The 18,425-nt window shown below is 39.5% G+C and overlaps 1 protein-coding gene across 1 annotated transcript; it reads right to left on the bottom strand.

Moving 5' to 3' along the window:
• Window positions 1-7,504: 7,504 nt before the first annotated feature.
• On the bottom strand, window positions 7,505-11,610 carry MANSC4 (MANSC domain containing 4). Its single transcript, XM_061356662.1, has 3 exons — window positions 10,403-11,610; window positions 9,212-9,346; window positions 7,505-8,327 (listed from the first exon to the last, which is right to left on the bottom strand). The coding sequence occupies exons 1-3, from the start codon at window positions 10,824-10,826 to the stop codon at window positions 7,657-7,659; spliced, it is 1,230 nt and encodes a 409-aa protein (XP_061212646.1). The 5' UTR covers window positions 10,827-11,610; the 3' UTR covers window positions 7,505-7,656.
• Between the last annotated feature and the right edge of the window lie 6,815 nt (window positions 11,611-18,425).

Below are 18,425 nucleotides of genomic sequence, written 5' to 3'. Positions count from 1 at the left end.
TGGTACCCTGAGGCCTGATGAGTTGTCTTTTCAGTGTTTCCAGGCTCTTCAAGAGAAAACACATTTGTAGCATCCAGCTTACTGCTGTGAAGCAGACATAAGTAACTCTACTCTTGCTTTTATTGTACCTTCCTGGTTTATTAGGATTTCAGCTTAAGAGAGAAATTCCTCGTTTTCTGGAAGGGGCAGAGGGAGGTTTTATTCATCAGACTTGAAGATTCCGCATACCTATAAAAGAAAGCGTGTGTGGCCTTGCCAGCAACTGAGAGGAAAAAGTGTTAAGAATACTGAAAACTGAAGGGAACTGATTTCTGCAGTGTTCTGTGTGGCTCAACTCACTGCTAGGGTTTCTCAGTGTTTTGTGTTTACATGCAGCAAGAGCGTATTTATTCCTATTTCCAAAGCATTGTCTCTTTTGGAAATATTCGTAGGTAGAGATTGTTTTCATATGGCAGGAGACTGAGCTAATGCAACTTTTTACTCCTTATGAGGACTTGCATGAGCTCTAGCTAAGACTGAAAATGATTGTCACGTAACCCCAATATCACCGACTGGGTTACTTAGTAGTCCTTCCTTCTAGAGCTGTATTAGTGTGAAGTTAAGCAGAAGCTTAATATGAGGAGAGTTTTAGCTGTTATCAGCTTGTTCCTTTATTAAGGGATTATGAGGGTAATACTTAAAATTCTTGCTTGAAATAGTACATATATAATTCCTCATTTTTTTTACAGCCATGAAACCAAAATTACTGAGGAAGTAACTGCAGTGTGACTCAGGGAATGGTATGGATAGTGGAGTTGTGCCTGACTTTATTCCAAAGGCAGTTTGGTTCTAGTATTGTACCCATGAGAAATTTGTTTCCTTACTTAGCTTTGTTGGTGCTAGCCTAAGGACTGGCATATTAGTAAGCATATGTAACTTCTATTTTGCAGTGGCATGTCTTGTACCAGACTGTCATGTTTTAAGTAACTCAAACCCCATAAGCTTGCTTTTTCTCCATAGAGTTGTCTTTAATGTACTCGGCACATACAAGCACCTGATAAAATTCCTCTCTGCAACAGAGCACAATTCTGTTTTCCTTTGCTTTTCATATATTTTAAGAGGATATAAGGAGAATTCCATAGGAAAGTTGTAGCTAAAGTGACAATTTGACTTTACTAATAATAGTGGCTGGTAGCATGAATAGCACAGCAAAGAAAAGTAATTTTTCGTTTGATTGTATTATCAATTCATTAGCTTCACAGCTAATTTGTGGAAAACCTAAAATGCACAAGCAAGAGTTCCCTCTGAAGTGTTCAAGTCTACCATATAGATGTGCTATGAATGTTTCAGGAAATAGAGACAAGATAAAAGGTGTCTGCTGAGTGCCAGGACACTCTACTATCCCTACTATCCCCAACAACAGATGACACCTACTGGCTAAAAACAATGTTGTGACTAATTCACTGTGTTCCCTAACCATGTCCAACAGTTACCATCAGAAATTAATTGTCAAAGATACCAGTTTTCCATAGTGTCTAGCTTCATCCCTGGCAGTGTTCAAGACCAGGTTGGACAAGGCCTTGTGTGATATGGTTTAGTGTGAGGTGTCCCTGCCCATGGCAGGGGGGTTGGAACTGGTGATCTTAAGGTCCTTTCCAACCCTAACTATTCTATGATTCATGACACTATGGCTGTAGAACACTTGGCCAACTTGCCCAAGGAATATGCAAGAGTGACTGCCAAGCTGGGTTTTCAATGTTATCTTCACTTCCTCTCCTTGTTAAGAAATACGTGAGCAAAATCATAAACCTTTGTAATTCTACAAGTGCCCAATCAAGCTGCTAGAATCAAAACCAGTATAAAATTTACAGTTACACTTGTGATTTTTAGTAATCACAGTATCACACAGTATCACAGTATGCTAGAGATTGGAAGGGACCTCAAAAGATCATCTAGTCCAATCCCCTTGCCGGAGCAGGAACACCTAGATAAGGTTACACAGGAATGTGTCCAGGCAGGTTCTGAATATCTCCAGAGAAGGAGACTCCACAACCTCCCTGGGCAGCCTGTTCCAGTGTTCTGTCACCCTCACTGAGATGAAGTTTCTTCTCAAGATTAAGTGGAACCTCTTGTGTTCCAGTTTGTACCCATTGCCCCTTGTCCTACCATTGTTTTCCACTGAGAAGAGCCTGGCTCCATCCTCGTGACACTCTCCCTTTATATATTTATATACACTAATAAGGTCACCCCCTCAGTCTCCTCCAAACTATAGAGACCCAGCTCCCTCAGTCTTTCCTCATAAGGGAGATGCTCCACTCCCTTAATCATCTTAGTTGCCCTGCGCTGGACTCTCTCCAGCAGGTCCCTGTCCTTCTTGAACTGAGGGGCCCAGAACTGGACACAATATTCCAGATGCGGTCTCACCAGGGCAGAGTAGAGGGGAAGGAGGACCTCTCTCGACCTACTAACCACCCCCCTTCTAATACACCCCAGGATGCCATTGGCCTTCTTCGCCACAAGGGCACAGTGTCGGTTCATGGTCATCCTGCCGTCCACTAGGACCCCCAGGTCCCTCTCCCCTACACTGCTCTCTAACAGGTCGTTCCCCAGCCTATACTGGAACCTGGGGTTGTTCCTGCCCAGATGCAGGACTCTACACTTTCCCTTGTTATATTTCATCAAGTTACTCCCTGCCCAACTCTCCAGCCTGTCCAGGTCTCGCTGGATGGCAGCACAGCCTTCTGACGTGTCAGCCATTCCTCCCAGCTTAGTGTCATCAGCAAACTTGCTGATAGTACACTCAATTCCCTCATCTAAATCGTTGATGAATATATTAAATAATACTGGTCCCAGAACTGACCCTTGAGGCACTCCACTAGATACAGGCCTCCAACTAGACTCCGCCCCATAGACTACAACTCTCTGGCTTCTCTCCTTCAGCCAGTTCACAGTCCACCTCACTACCTGATCATCCAGACCACACTTCCTCAATGTAGCTGTGAGGATGCTGTGGGAGACTGTCAAATGCTTTGCTGAAGTCAAGGTAGACCACATCCACCGCTCTGCCATCATCCATCCACCGTGTTATTTCCTCATAAAAGGCTACAAGATTGGTCAAGCATGACTTCCCCTTGGTGAAGCCATGTTGACTGCCCCTCATAACCCTCTTATCCTTGATATGCCTTAAGATGGCACCAAGGATAAGGTGTTCCATCACTTTCCCAGGAATGGAGGTGAGGCTGACCGGTCTATAGTTACCCGGGTCCTCCTTGCCTTTTGAAGACGGGAGTGACATTTGCTTTCCTCCAGTCCTCAGGCACCTCTCCCGTTTCCCAAGACTCGGTAAAGATGATAGAGAGTGGTCTAGCAATGACCTCCGCCAGTTCCCTCAGCACCCACGGGTGCATCCCATCTGGACCCATGGATTTATGGATGTCCAGATTGCTCAACTGGTCTCTAACCCATTCCTCATCGACTAAGGCAGACCGCTCCGTTGACCTGACTTCATCTGAGGTCTCAGCGGTACAGGGCTCTTCAGGACTGCCTCCGGCAGAGTAGACAGAGACAAAGAAGGCATTAAGTAACTCTGCCATCTCTGTATTTTCTGTCACCAGGGCACCCATCCCATTCATCAGCGGGCTTACATTGCCTCTGGTGTTAGTTTTATCTGCCATGTATTTGAAAAAGCTCTTCCTGCTGTCTTTGACCCCTCTCACCAGATTTAATTCTAAGGAGGCTTTAGTCATCCTAACTGCCTTCCTACATCCTCTAGCAGCAGCCTTATATCCTTCCCAGGTGGCCAGCCCCTCCTTCCATGACCTGTAAACTCTCCTCTTCCACGTGAGCATACCCAGGAATTCCCTATTTAGCCAGGCAGGGCTCCTGGCCCTCTTCCTTGACTTCCTACGTGTCGGGATGCTCTGATCTTGAGCTCGGAAAAAGCAATCCTTGAATGCCAACCAACTATCTTGGGCCCCTTTACCTTCAAGCAGCCTTGCCCATGGGACTTCCCCTAGCAATTGCTTGAAAAGGCTAAAGTTTGCCCTGCTGAAGTCCAGGGTTGCAATTCTACTTGCTATTCTACTGGTCCTACCACACAAGATCCTACTGCTACGGTACAGAACTTGTGTAATGCACTGGACAAGATCAACAGCATTTTGTATTTTGAGCTCTTACATTGGATGTTTTCTTTTTCTGTTTTTCTGTTTCTGCCTTTAAACTGTGTTTGAGGGTGACAGTATTTCTCTCTAACTATGTAGAATACCTAGGACACCGGGATCTTAACTCCAGTTGGAGTCTTCCCAAGCTTAATGATGCATAATATGTGTTTTTATGAACTATACTACACATCTATTTTCCTGTGTAATCTCGCAGACCATCTTACTGAAAATGTGCACTGAAGTTTAAAAACTGTGAAGAATTAAAGAGTAATACAGTTTAAGCAGATGTACAGCACAGTAAGAAGTACATCCTTAGTAATGGTCTCTAAGGATGTATTTAATGTACATTATAATGTAAATGTATGATTCTAAGGTATGTATCCCTCTACACATTCCTGTGTGTATGTACATGCTTGGCACGAGAAAGTGATCACATTACTATTAAGTAGAAATGTAGACAGGTGACAGATCAAGCAATCAGGCTTGCTTCTCTTATAAACATTCCAAGGAAAGCCTGAGATCTTTTGCTTGGTCAAACTGGAAAAGAGCTTGTTTTGTCAGCATTCTGGCTAATTTTTTGCATCTAGAAGCTATTGTAATCACTGTCATGACATGTCTTAAGTAAACTGTCCTAGGAGTTGTGAAATGTAAAAAGTATCACTAAATAGTTCTTTGAGGTTGTTTTTCCATGTTCTCTCACACTTTTGCCCCTTAAAGAAGGGCTTTTGGACACTAAGCATAATCTCTTGCTCAGACTAGAGAAGACCTGTACAGCAACATAATTCAGTCTTCGGCAAGGAGAGCAGGTGTTACAACTACTTGTAACTTTACCAAGCCCTAGGATATGAATGTGACAGACTTGGGTGTGAAGAGCTGGTAAAACCCTACAGATAATCTCATGATTGTCCTAACTGGAGTTGACACTTTTTGCCCTGTTTTCAGGGTGTTGCAGCATTGCTGCGAACACAAGGGATAAAGGACAGTTGCCTAGGAATAATGTGTTGTCTGGACAAACCCATTTCTACCCATTTCTTGTTTTCCCTCATACTCAAAAGGTATGTATTTGTTTTTTTTGTGACTCTCATGGTCTGTAATAAAATAGTCTTGCTACTGTGCTTTACATAACCCTTTCCTACCTATTTTTTTTCTCTATAAATCAACAAACCAAGAACTGTCCACAACACGATCTTAGTCATTCCATCTCGTCCCAGAATCATTTGTGCATGCAAATTTTCACTTGTCTAATTTCCTTTTTCTGGTGAGTATTGAGGCTCTAGTTCCATTATATAATTCACAACATAATACTGAGGGCAAGTATCAAAGAGCATCAAGGTGCTATTAAGTACACTATGCAGTCACTAATTGAGATGGAACCATGGACACCAGAGATGTCTCTGAGTTGCTGTAGATCACGCAGCTGATGAATGATCAGATAGAAGTTACTTTTGAGAGTAAAAGGTGAAAAAAACCACTTGTTTGAAAGCAAATAGTATATTGCCTATGAATTCTTCCTATTAAAACTAATACCTTCCTGCAGAGATTTGGTTTTGTCATGTTGGAGCATATTTCATCTAGTGAAAGGATTGCTTTACTAACCATTTCAGGGTCAGATCCATAAAGGTTACTCTAAGATGGTGAACACATCACATGAGACATACATTCTTTATTTACGTATTACCATGTTAATCCTTTGATGCAATATAGAGTATCTTGGTTCCTTTCTTCTAGTTCCTTTCCTTTTGGTGTTAAAATCCTGGAAAAGAATACCTGTCAACTAACTCACTAAGAAGTGCCCTTGGGGTCTCATCATTCTTAGTTGAAATTTTTAGTCATAGTTAAACTGTGCTGGATTCAGCTACATGATGAAAGTACATGATAAGGAAAGTACAATCTGATGATAAAAGCTTGTTCAAATTTCAAGTACATCATGCAGTGGGTGCAATTCTAGATTTTCCATCACTACATATAAGCACAGAACTGCCCATAAAAACAAATCATACCTAATACTAATTTTTCTAGCTAAAACAGAAGGCATTTCTTTTGTGTTATTTCAGTTGATTAAATAACCCCGCTCCCTGTGTCAGCTTCTCTTCTGTTACATATAAATTAGCATACAAGGTAAATCAAATACTACGAACAAGGGGATTTTTTAAACTTCATTTTTCTCAGCTACACTGCTAATCAATGTGGGCTAAAATGTAATTTTAGAGAGGTCTTTTCCTCTGAAACCAACCTTCTCAACTAATTAGGAATTCATGTGGCCTTACAACCTCATCACTGTAGTGTAGTCTTTAAACACTGCATGAACTAGTTTTAAAATCATTTTCTGCCAAATAGATGTGACAATCAGTTTTAGTTTTTATTGTTTCCCTTTTATAACATTTACACTTGCCTAAGAAATGAAAACTTCTAAAAGCAAGTGACAAAAGTGAGAAACTGAGACATCAACAAGTTTAAAAGAGGAAGAACAATTCTGGTTACTGGTGAAAATGTTTGCTTTGCTAAGCAAACTTTCTGAGTAAGGTATGGCAAGGAACTACCTTGCTACTTGTTGATCTAGTCACTTGATTTATATTCAGGAGGAGCAGTTTTATGAATAGAGTATACAGGATGAGGAAACAAAAGGGGGTGGAGCTAACTTATAAAGCTTCCAAAACACTCTGTATTCTTGTGCAACATACATTAAATTACTGTCCCTACTTTAAAAAGCTAATGATATAAATTATGAGTAGGCAAGAAAAGGCAAGTCAAGGTGAACAAGACAGACTGATGCTAATTGCAAGGCATGAAGGAATGTTAGCTGCATTTGTTTTCCTTAACCTTAGAATGGATTTGTCAATGCACTGCACAGCAAGTAATTTTTAAAAAGCAGTTGAAGTCTGAAGGTTTTTCTGAAAGGGCTTGGAAAACTTTTGAAGTGATTGTTATCAGAAGAGTGAAATAAGAAGTGGGGTAAAAGTAAAGCATACAGATTGAATGATCAGATGATTGGGTATGAGTGAATGAGTGAATGCAATTTAGTAGTTTTGGGGACTGGAGTTCTTTTTGGTGTTTATCTTTGAAGATGTAGAGAGTGATGGGTAAATTGTCTCAATACAAGGGATAATGGGGATAAAAAGTAAATCTAGAACTTGGATAAAAATTGACATTCCATTGTTTTTATAGAAATAATGAGATCTTTTTTACTTATGACAGTTTTCTCAGGTTAATTCAAAGTCAGGGGAAAGGACACATACAGCTACAGTGAATCTGCTCTCTTAAGTCAGGGAAAGTGTATACTGTTAGGCATTAGTCTGGGTCAGATTGTGAATGTGCTCAAATGCCTCTGAGTGTGAAGTGGGAGCTATGAATGTGTACTTAGGGGAATTGCGTTTTATCTGTTAAGAAATAAATTACAACTGAAAGATTCTGAAACCATCAGTGAAAATTACCTTTGGTTCTTTAAAAGAGATAAGTTGGTATACACGATCCATTTTTCAAAAGGTATTTGTTCCAAAATAAGGATAGTGACAATAGCTTACAAATTGCCAGTAGTATATTTTATAAATTGTCTTGACATTGTTCTTTTCCTTATGGGCTTATACTGACCTCTCCTATTGCTGCAACGCCCTGCTGTGAAAGCAACAGTACAACAGCAAAGGAAGATGAGAGAAGAGCAAAGAATAATAGGAATCAACCAGACACCCAAAGCTGCAGCTTCCCAGGCAGGTGCCTCATTATCTGAAGTATAATTTCTACCACTGTAGCCTTTGGTTTCATTTAAGTGCTGCTTACTGCTGTTCAGACGAGAAGTGGGCATGTGGGATAATACCTCAGCAGATCTGGATATCAAAGTTGAGTGCACAGGCTTGTCAGAGGTGGTGATTGACCTAGTGCTTACTGAAGTGCTTGTCCTCTTAGCAAAATGATCATCTGATGGAAAAGTTTCTGCAGTGGAATAAGTAGTAACTTCAGTGTTTTGAACTGTCAGGCTTGTGCTGAAGGTGTAAGTGTTTGCTATGAATCCATGGCTAGTGGTAGAAGATGGAGCTTGGAGCAGAAGAGAACTTGATGTGGCATTATGATGCTGGCATCTTTCCCACTCAGTGGTCTTTGTGCTGTTTTGCCTTTCATATTTACTTGGTGAAGAGTGAGTATTTAGCTCTTTCGATGTCAGTTTCTCAAAAATCAGAAGATCTGGATCAATCCCTATTAAATCATAAACAACGTTAGTTTATGTGATAAAAGCTCATATGTATACACAAAAATGGAGCACATAATACCCATCAACACCTTCTGAACTGGGGCTTTCACAGCCTAAGGCTGTGGGACATCTTATGGGGTGCAAGGGAAATGCATTTTGGAATTGCGCAGGACTTGCTTTGGGATGCTTAGGGAAGGAACCAAAAGTGAGGAAAGAGATCTAAGCTAACAGGGAGTAGGGGAGTCTCAGCAAGCTGTGTATGTGTGTGCATGTGTGTGTGACAGTTTGCACCAGCAACTGGAGGGTGGCTGGACCCCTGGGGACTCATACCTGGGAGACTGGGGTCCAAACTGGGCAGATTGAGCACCTGAGTCAAGCTGCTGGAGGAAACTGCATTGTATGTATATGTGTGTATGTATTTTTTCACTGTGCAGCCAGAAAAAGCAGGATGAGGCTCTTGGTGCTCCCTGTGTTCATGTGTCTGCTTTATGTGTTTGTGTTACTTTGGTATGTGTGTCCTTTGGTATGAGCCTATTAAGAATAAATTCTCAGCCTTGCTACTGGTTCGATCTGGGGACATGGAGTATGGTAACCTCACCTCTCAGTCTCTCAGATCTGGTACAGTCTTTGGGCCAAGCATAGTACGGATTAGGTACTCAGAGCATGAATCTTGAGAGCAGGATGTATCTTCAACGTCCTTTCTCATATATGGAGTGGAATAAAGGAGGCAAGTATTCTCAGAAGTAGGAACGTTAATGAAAAAGGAAAAAAGTTTTATGCTATTTTAGCATTGGATGTTACTTCAGAAGATCTTCTAGCACAGCAACTGACCTAGTGTAATTTTAAGATTTCCTATAGCTGCTATTTTTTAAATGAAATGCTTAATTACCTGTTGTGATGTTGTACAAAATGACATTGATTTTAGCCTTTAGTATGCAACTTTCCAATGCTGGGCAAGATATGTGCAGGCAATTCATATTCTTATGAAGGGCTCCATGGTAGAAGACTGCCAGATTGCAGGAAACTATCATACAAAAAAATAAATGAGTTTATCAGCATAATTACCATTACATTTTGCATGTTATTATGTTGTCTAGCATCAGAAAATCATTAATACTGGGCAGCTCCATACTACTTTAAATCTGTGGTTCTCTCATTATCATGCAAAGTAATTAAGCATCCAGTTAGAAAAGCAGAACTGCTTATAATTATATGGTTATTTTACACCTGGAGAAAAGGAGTAGAATAGCCATGCAAATTCTAAATGTGTCTCTGATTAAATAAGCTTTAGCTTGTATTCCTCCTACCAGTTCTTCACATCTCAGATGCAGTGAGTGGAGCATTTCTAAAAGTTATCAAAGAAGACAATCTAAAACATATTCCTATAATGTACTAATGCAGTGTGATAAAGTCAAGTCTTGCACTTAAGACATGCAATGATTTTTCTTATTTTTATTCTGAGCCTTGAGTTTACAAGGCTAGGCTAAAGGGATTGCCAGCTGAATAGCTACTATTATTTATTGCTGCAACTTTATTGTTCATACTAACATTATACCCAGGTTGCACCAGAAACATGCTGTAAACACAGGATAAAAAACTTCTCATTCCAAGAAAATAAATATTCTTGTATTTCAAAGGACAAATTGTGTGTTTTCTTTTCCCCCAGCCATGTCCTAGTCTAGTACCATACTCTATGAAGAGGAGTCCTGTTGGAATCACTGGCATTGATTTTTCTTTAAGGAGTAGGTGGTGTTGGATACTGAGGAGTTCTTGTTTTAATGTTGGCATTAAAACATAAGCTTTGTAACAGATATCTAAAATTTCAAAGTAGATCCTGAAATTTTCTTGTGTTTCTATGTAGTCTTCTAAAAAAAGATCAGATTACAAATTCCTCTCTAAGGGACTGAAGATGGGGCAACACTTACAATGTGCCTCTGCTTTTCTGCATCAAAAAAAATTTTTTTTCTTCCATTATTTCTTCTTCATATAATGTTTATATAAAAATTACCAAAAATGTTTTTCCTCATATGATATGATGTAAACCTTAATGTATGCCATGATCCTGATAATGAACACTCACCATTCCTCAGAAGGCAACAGGTTCTGCTGCACTGCTGGGGTGAGACCTCTTCATAAATCTTCAGCACCTGGGCTCCCCTCTTCTGTGATTCTTGCAGGTCAATCAGAAGACCTGGGAAGCGCCGAATCCAGCAGTTCTTATAAAAGGTTGTGGGTGAGCAGAGAGAGGCTGATTCCACAGCTAAACCCAGAACCAACAGCACTTCTGCTATTGCCACCAGCAGAACCATTTCTTCAAGGTAATGGGGCTTACTCAGTGTACTTTCTCCTCCACGGATGCACTGAAGTTTGGACAAGCATCTTAAGAGACAATCTCCTGAGTGGTGACGATACTGCAAATTCTCCCAGGGATATGAGCCAGGGGATGTGTTTTCCAAACAATTCCCATGATGCTGTTTGGGCAGCAGCTGGAACGAAGCAGCCATTTCATGAGCTACACACAATTAAAACAGTTAACTTTTATTGTTCTTTGTGTTCATTATTTGGAGACAGTTTTTGAGAGTCAAATGGCACAACTTGGTTTTAGTCATTCAGAGATTCTTTGGTCCCCAGTTTGTGTCTCTCTTCCTTCTAAAAAGCAAACTAGGCAGACAGCCTTACCATGGGGTAAATAATGGTACGCTCAGCATATTGTTTCACCTCATCTCTGAAAGTATGCAGTACAGTCACTTGAGAGCAGGAAGGTCTGCCACTTTATTCAGGTACACTATTACACTCAACACAGAAGAAAACAGATCAGTTTATTGTCTTAACACTTTCTGAATTACCTGGTAGCTGCAAATACAGTTTTCTTCTTTACCAACAAACTGAACTATCTAATTCTGTCTGCCAGTTAGAGGGGGAAATCTGTTCCCTTTCTTTATTCTGTTTTGGCTGCAAGAATAATACAATTTTATTTACAAAGATCTGTGAACAGATGACTGCAGAAGGCTGTAACATACATTCATCTCTAGACCAGATGGGTAATAGAAGTCCTGCCCCTAATAAGTTTGAATATTGAAAAATAAGAATATTGAGCAGTCTGTATGGATGTTTCTACTTATGTTTAAGCTTAGAAAAGGCCCGCGAAAGAACGATAATATAGTTGACATACAGGGAGGCAATTTTTGAAGCACCTGGTCTGCAACCTGAAACTCCACAGTGTTTTATTTCTTAAAAGGATCCAGACTGATCCCTGATTCCCACTTTTGTATACCTCTTATACAGAAAGTTTTTGCAGTGCAGGAGTTGATTTAAATTCAATGGGCTACATAGTGAGGTCGAGAGAATTAGGTAGAAATATGGTTGTCTGAAATAAAAATTGTGTGTTGGCTATAGAAAAAAATATTTACATTGCATTATTTTCCTTCAAGACTAAAATCAAGGAATTTTCTCATTCTACATGAAGTATAGATCAGTTACATGGAGAGGGGAGCCTCAAACTCATTTTAATTCTTCAGTCATTGTAGGTGTCTGTTTTGCTAAACAAGGCCCCCAGTTTGGAAATGAGCTTACACTTATACAATTTTTGTTCCATACAATGCTCCTTAGAAGGTAATAAAGCTCATAGCAGGTTAAATCCTGTTGATCCAACAGCAAGACCAATCTATTCAGTGGAAGTACTGGCTATAATTAGGAAGATTCTAAATAACTTTTTATGCAGATTGCACATCTGTTGTGGGGAATACATGAATTAAATTATAAGGAACAGCGTAAGTGGGCAATTCTTTAAGCCTCTGTCTTGAAAACCAGCCCTTGGTACTTGTGTTGTTTTATTTAGTTTTGGTAATTTGATGTACTCTGTTTTTATTTTCATCTCTGTGAAAATCACAACTTAAAACCTTCAATATGTGTCAATACTCCTGTTAGTTTGCATTCAGTGGACCGCGCAGGGATGTTTTCAGACATTTAGCTGCCATTGCCACAAGCACTATTGACAGTGTATTTTTCTAAAACTTTTATTTCAGTTTTCCAAATATTCTGAGGCTTCACTTGATATGGGGCACACTCAGAATTTTGAAACACAGGTCTTTATTTTGGCATTTCCACCAGCATTTAGTAGGAATTTTGGATCTATTTTATTCTGCATGACTTGCATGCAAAAATGTTGATTCCTGAATGATTTTGTCACTCCTACTGTTCCCGTATCCCCAAGAAGAGAACTGTAGAAGATTGTGAATAACTGGGGGAAGCAGTTAACAAGGAGTTTAAACTGATACAAAACAGTATTTATATTGGGTGCGTGATCTTTAATGGTATACGTATTTGTAGTTCCATGAAGATTATGCTGTCTCAGTTCCTCTGGTTTTGTGTATTTAATGCCTTGCAAAGTGTGTAGATAACAAACGTGTTCACTTACTCATTTTCAGGACAAAAAGTAATAATAAAGGACTAGCCCTGTGACCTACTTCAGTTACCTGGACCTGAAATACCATCCAATTTCTTTGATTTCAGTGAGGCTCTTCCCAGACATTACGATAAAGTGTGACACTGGATGTTAACATGCCTGAGCATCTAAGCATCTTTCAGAACATACAGTAAATTTTTCTTTGGCATGTTTTGAATAAAGTTACAAATTCTCAAGTACCTGTTACTTACACTCAGGCATAGTAAGTGAGAGTACTCACTCTACATTATATTTAATTATGTCTTTTCAAAACTAGGCTTGGGTAAACACTCCTGTTGTGTACAGATCTATCTGTTTTCAACGTATATTTAAAATCTCTTTGATTGCCACCGTTTGCCAACAGACACGCTGCTAGTCTTAGTAACTTCATGTTTTTATTCTGTTCTGCTGTGTGCCTCAACCAAGCAGCCTTTTTCCGTTTCATTACTTGTCATTCTTTCTCCCTTCTCCACTTCTGAATAAATTATAAGAGCAGAAATAGCTGCAGGGTAACTTTTCATATAATGAAATAGATTGAAATAACTAAATAAATGCTTGCTTTAGACAATTTCCTTTTAAAATTGAAAAGTTCTGTCAAATTTCAGTCTTCTGCCAGCTTCCACACACTTTCACTTCAACTTTCCTATGGGAAATGCATACATACTGTTTAATACTGAAGTTCTAAATCACAATCATTTTGCAAGAAGGAAATACCCAAGTCTTACCTGAAAGCCAGTGACCGACTGTTCCATGTGCTCTGTAAGGAAGGATCAAGAGACTGTTACTGTTAGTGAGGAGTCTATGGCCAGTATCAGATGAGCACTTCATGTTATTTAGTAGTTCTTTTCATCTGTCTTCTCAAATTTCTTCCTGGAAAACAAAAAGGCAGTTGCCTGTTTTCTGTGATAACATGGGTGTCTTTGCAGACCTCTCAGTAAAAGAGATATAAATGTACTGTCACAAAAGAAGAGAATGATCTTTTTAATGATTTTTAGAAACAGTACCTGAAGTTTTCCGCCTGGGCTGGCAGTGATAATAGCACAATCCAAGATCTTCCCAGCACAAAGGACTCATCATGTGCATTAACTCTTTTTTTGCCAAATATAATCAAAGCAGGCATTTTTTCGCTATAAAGTAACAGATATGTATTGATATTTGGAACTATATTTAGCTTATATGAAATATATTGTTCTGGTATTCAGCATATATAAAGACCAGAAAGACAGCCTACATACAGGAAACCATTCTCAAAAAGGATGGAAAATGCCAAAGCTTTGATTCTATTGTCAGATCCACACATCTGAAACTACATTGCGCACTTACGTTGTTCACACATTATCTGTTGTCCATGCTGGTTTTGTCCCATGCTTCTCTGCTGACTGTACTGAAGTCCTCTCAGCCCTAATGGGGGAGGAAACTCCATGTCCTGGGTCAAACTCAAGCTGGTCCAGCAGTGGTGGGAGACAGTGGTGTAAGTTGCTATGTCTCAGACTAGTGCCTGTCTTTGATAGTTTCTCCTTTGTTCTGCTCTTTCAGTGGTGGTTAAGCCAGTATGATCAAAGAGGGACACATCCCTCATGTAAATGCAGACTGGTAAGAGAGGACAGTTCAGCCTTTTGTCTGCATGTTCCCTTTCCCAAGTAGACTATAGGAGAGAAGTGAGAAATACTCCGAGTCCCAGAAGTGTCAATGCAAACATCCTTGTGCTGCCATGATGATGCAGAAGTACATAGTGAATGATTGCTGCTAGCACAGACCCAGCCTGTCTTGGTGTAGGAAGAGACCAGCACTGGCTGTGTAAAGCATTTCTCTGCTACAATTATAATCAAACATGTTAGCTTAAATCATCTGCAGTTTAGGTTGTCTCTGACACAGCAGTTGAAAGATGACAACTACCAGCTGTGAAATAAGAGCAGTTTCCCAGATGAGGTGTGAACCTATGTCCTCCTTTGAACATTGGTAAACTTATTAAATCAAATAATCCCATGCAACATCAACCCTAATAACCTAAGTCAGTGGACCTCTTTGCCTGTATTGTGCTCCATGTGAGTAAATTTAATTGCATGCCTGTGTTGAAATTATCTTGTTTCTCTTAGACATGTACATGTATTTTCCCTTTATTACAGCAGTGTTGAAGTCAAAATTTTACCTAAACCAAGTATTATGATATGAATGAATCATGAAATAATGAAATTTAAGTATTTTGGAAAAAATCAAAGCAAGTTGTTTTTAAATTATTGGAATAACGTGCTCACTTTGTTTCTTCTTTAAAATTTCCTTGAAATCAAAACATTCTTGCAAAACTTCCTAAGTCCAATAAAACAGCATTTTTTGAGAGAACTGTTTTTTCAAAAACAGCTATTAGTGGTCAGATTTTGGTTTGGAGCTATCTATCAAATTTTTAATGAATCTGACCTTCTTCCATGCTTGGGACGATCTGGTCCAAGACCCTGGTTTCAGACCCATACCAGCAACAAAAAAAGGTGAAATATTACACTTTGTGTTCCTGGGACTTTGTGCAAACCATTTTTTAAACCCTTGTTTCAAAGTGGCTGCCAGGCCCTGAGATCCTCTTGGAGCCTAGCTTCAGACTAATTCTGGTAAAACCTCTGCAAGAATGATGGAATCTGTGTGTTCAAACAAAGAGCAACAGAAGTCTGAGCCAGATTAGATTTATACAAATATAAATCTACTGGCATATATATAAACTTGAGCCAAGGTTTACGACAAAAGGCACAATGTTTAGCAAACGCTAATGAATGAATTCTGATTTATGACAGAATTTGAAACAAGGCAAAGGGGATGGAGTTTCAATATTGTGATGAATTTTATATGGCTGGATACTTAGAAAACTCTTCCATGTGGATTACTATTCATCTTACCTAGTTATTACGTACTAAAATTCAGCTCTGCTGTCTACACCAGTATTTACATACATGCTGTTTTAAAAGCACCCAGTTTACTCTCATCTAGACAGCACTACATAAGAAAATCCTGGCTGGGGATGCACAATGCAATTGCACAGAATAAACTTCCCTAACAGAAGGTTCAGCAGCAGGCAGAGCCGTCCAGCAGCCTGACCCCCGTTCAGGTTTTGTGAAGGAACATTTTTTTTCGCTGAGAGAGTTTCAAAGAAATTCTTTGCTGTGTCTTTGGCATGAAAACCAGAACAGATTGAACGCCATTGTAACAATCCCCCCTTGGGAGATTGCCGTGATTTACACACTTATGCCTCCGTTCTCCTATCTGGTGAAAAGACTCTCTCATTAGGTTAGATATAAGGAAGAAGTTCTTTACTGTTGAGGATGGTGAGGCACTGGAAGGGGCTGCCCAAGGAAGTTGTGAATCCTCCATCCCTGGCAGTGTTCAAGGCCAGGTTGGACAGAACCTTGGGTGATATGGTTTAGTGTGAGGTGTCCCTGCCCACTGCAGGGGGGTTGGAACTTTATGATCTTAACGTCCTTTCCAACCCTAACTATTGTATGATTCTATGATCCACAGAGAATGCCCACGAACACACAGACCACTGGAACAGCCTTTTGCTGTCCAGAGAGAGCTCAATAGCATACACTTTAGTATTAATCACTCATAAATAAAATCTGACTGAAGCAAGGATAAGTTGAAAGTAGTAGATAATAAATAATCAGTATTAAAAAAAAATATGACTCCAAATACTTTTTTCAGTAGTGTTACAACATATGTTTGTTGCAAGGAATAAATCTTAAATAGTACCTCAAAGGCAGGAAAAAATTAAACAAAATAATAAGGAATAAAGCCTATACAAGTGTGATTAGAAATATGAGTGGTTGGGTGAGGGTTTTTTTTTAATAGTACTGCTAATTGGGTAAAAAGTGCATTGTTTGGCTGCTTATCTGAAAAAAAAAATATTAGCTTTATTTAGGAGCTCATCCTTCACAAATAAGAGATTTCAGTTGAAATAAAATTATGCTTCATTCAGTTCCTCTCAGAAATGCCAAGAGCCTTTAGAATACTGATATTTTTAATGCTGAAATACTGCAGGATATTTCCTATGTTCCACAGATGCTTACTTTGTATCCTGTGACAAGGAAAATACTAAACAATGGCAGCAGTTGGTGAATCCTTTCCAAAAGACTAATTCCTCTCTTGAGTAATTCCACTATTACACAAAGCAAAGTTCCCTGGCAGTACAGTACAAATCCCTGGCATCTCAAAGGGAAGAATGTGGCACTTTGTATTTTATATTAGATAGCATGTATATTTTAAACATCCTGATTTGGTTCCAGTTAACATTTTAGACTAGCAAGTCTAAAGGGAATTCAATTTGTCCTTTGGGCTTTTTCCCCTCTATGTGGTCCTTTCCTTAGAGTGTTCAGGTTGATGTTACTTTCTGGTTCTTATGTATTATTCAATGTCTCTGTGTTGAATCAAGAGATTTGCCTAAACCAAACACAAAACCCCTGGAGTCTTCCTTTAGGCACTGTAATGGTGCTTAAGGGTATGGTTCTCTGCTGCATAATTTTTTTGCATGATCTTGGGTTTGACCCACGAAGAAATCCAGGCTACATTTCACGTATATGTAAACCAGGTTTCCTGCCAAGAAAAACATTTGTCATTCTCATTCGCAGCCACTGATACTTCTTTTACCCTGCTTTGCTGTGTCTTCTGACCTTAACGAGTCTGGAGACCAGTCCATCTTACCACACAAAGCCACTGAGTCGTTCAAGGAGGAAAAAAAACTGGCCATGGTTTTCTACTTGAAGTGAACCTAAAGTTTTAGCATGTTTTGGTCTTAGCACACAGAGCAGACTTGCACCAGCCCAATACATATTCCCTGGCAGTCATGAAGCATGAGCTGAGATCCATGCAAAACAGAAAGAGTGCTACTTCTTTCTAGTTATCTCTGGCTTTGCTTTTCCTAACTTACAGCAGTAGCTCCTCCTGACTCTCTGTGTTTCCTTGCTTTTGCTATGCTGGAAAATCAGAGGGCTATAGAATGGTATGCCCAGGCAGAAAAAGGGTCAGAAGCTTAGGTTATCCATCTCATGGTTGAATGGTCACTTACAATGTAGCTGCTGTATAAAAGAGCTTCTTCCATTTCCAAGTCTTTCTAAAAGAAAAGAGTGATCTCTCTTCAGGCTTGGAAATAATTCAGGCATTAACTACAAGAAAACAGTTTTTCACTGAGCACAGGAAAAAACGTCTAGACTGTGAATCCCAAGCAGAAATGTCCGTCTTTGCTCTAGAGCAAGAGAGGGCTTATTGACACCCTCTGGTGCCCTCCCACTCCATTTACTGGCACTTGAGAATCCTTTCCTTGAGATAAATTAGTCTGTCAGGCATTGTAAAAAGAGACATGAGCTATCTAAAACAGCTTGAAGATTTTGCCCCAGAAGGCAAACCCTAAAAGCTAGGCATTGAAAAGCTGAGCACAGTTACCTTTGTCTTCCTCTCTCTATAGATGTCTTACTCATTTATCACACACTCATTTAATATCTACCAATGCAAACTTGTTTTCATGCTTCAGCATGTCCTTAAAGAGCGATAGATGGCCTTTCGTATTTGTTTCAAAGATCATGCAAGTCTTTTGTGGCTTTTCACTAGAGATTGCAACTTCGTAGCTGAAGGACTAGAGTTCCATTTTTAACTCAGGAAAATACATTTCTTACTCTCTTAAGAT

The sequence above is a fragment of the Neopsephotus bourkii genome, unplaced genomic scaffold (genome assembly GCF_033783945.1).
Source record: "Neopsephotus bourkii isolate Nb327-2 ecotype Australia unplaced genomic scaffold, CSIRO-AGI_Nbou_v1 NB_107, whole genome shotgun sequence".
In the NCBI taxonomy this organism is placed as follows: domain Eukaryota; kingdom Metazoa; phylum Chordata; class Aves; order Psittaciformes; family Psittacidae; genus Neopsephotus; species Neopsephotus bourkii.
This window is presented reverse-complemented; position numbering and strand designations above follow the sequence as displayed.

Coding starts and splice junctions, on each gene's coding strand:
- MANSC4 (XM_061356662.1), bottom strand. CDS start 10,826: ATGGCTGCTTCGTTCCAGCTGCTGCCCAAACAGCATCATGGGAATTGT. Junction 9,347..10,402: donor CTGTTGCCTTCTGAGGAATG/GTGAGTGTTCAT, acceptor TTTGTATGATAG/TTTCCTGCAATCTGGCAGTC. Junction 8,328..9,211: donor TTTGTACAACATCACAACAG/GTAATTAAGCAT, acceptor ATGATTTAATAG/GGATTGATCCAGATCTTCTG.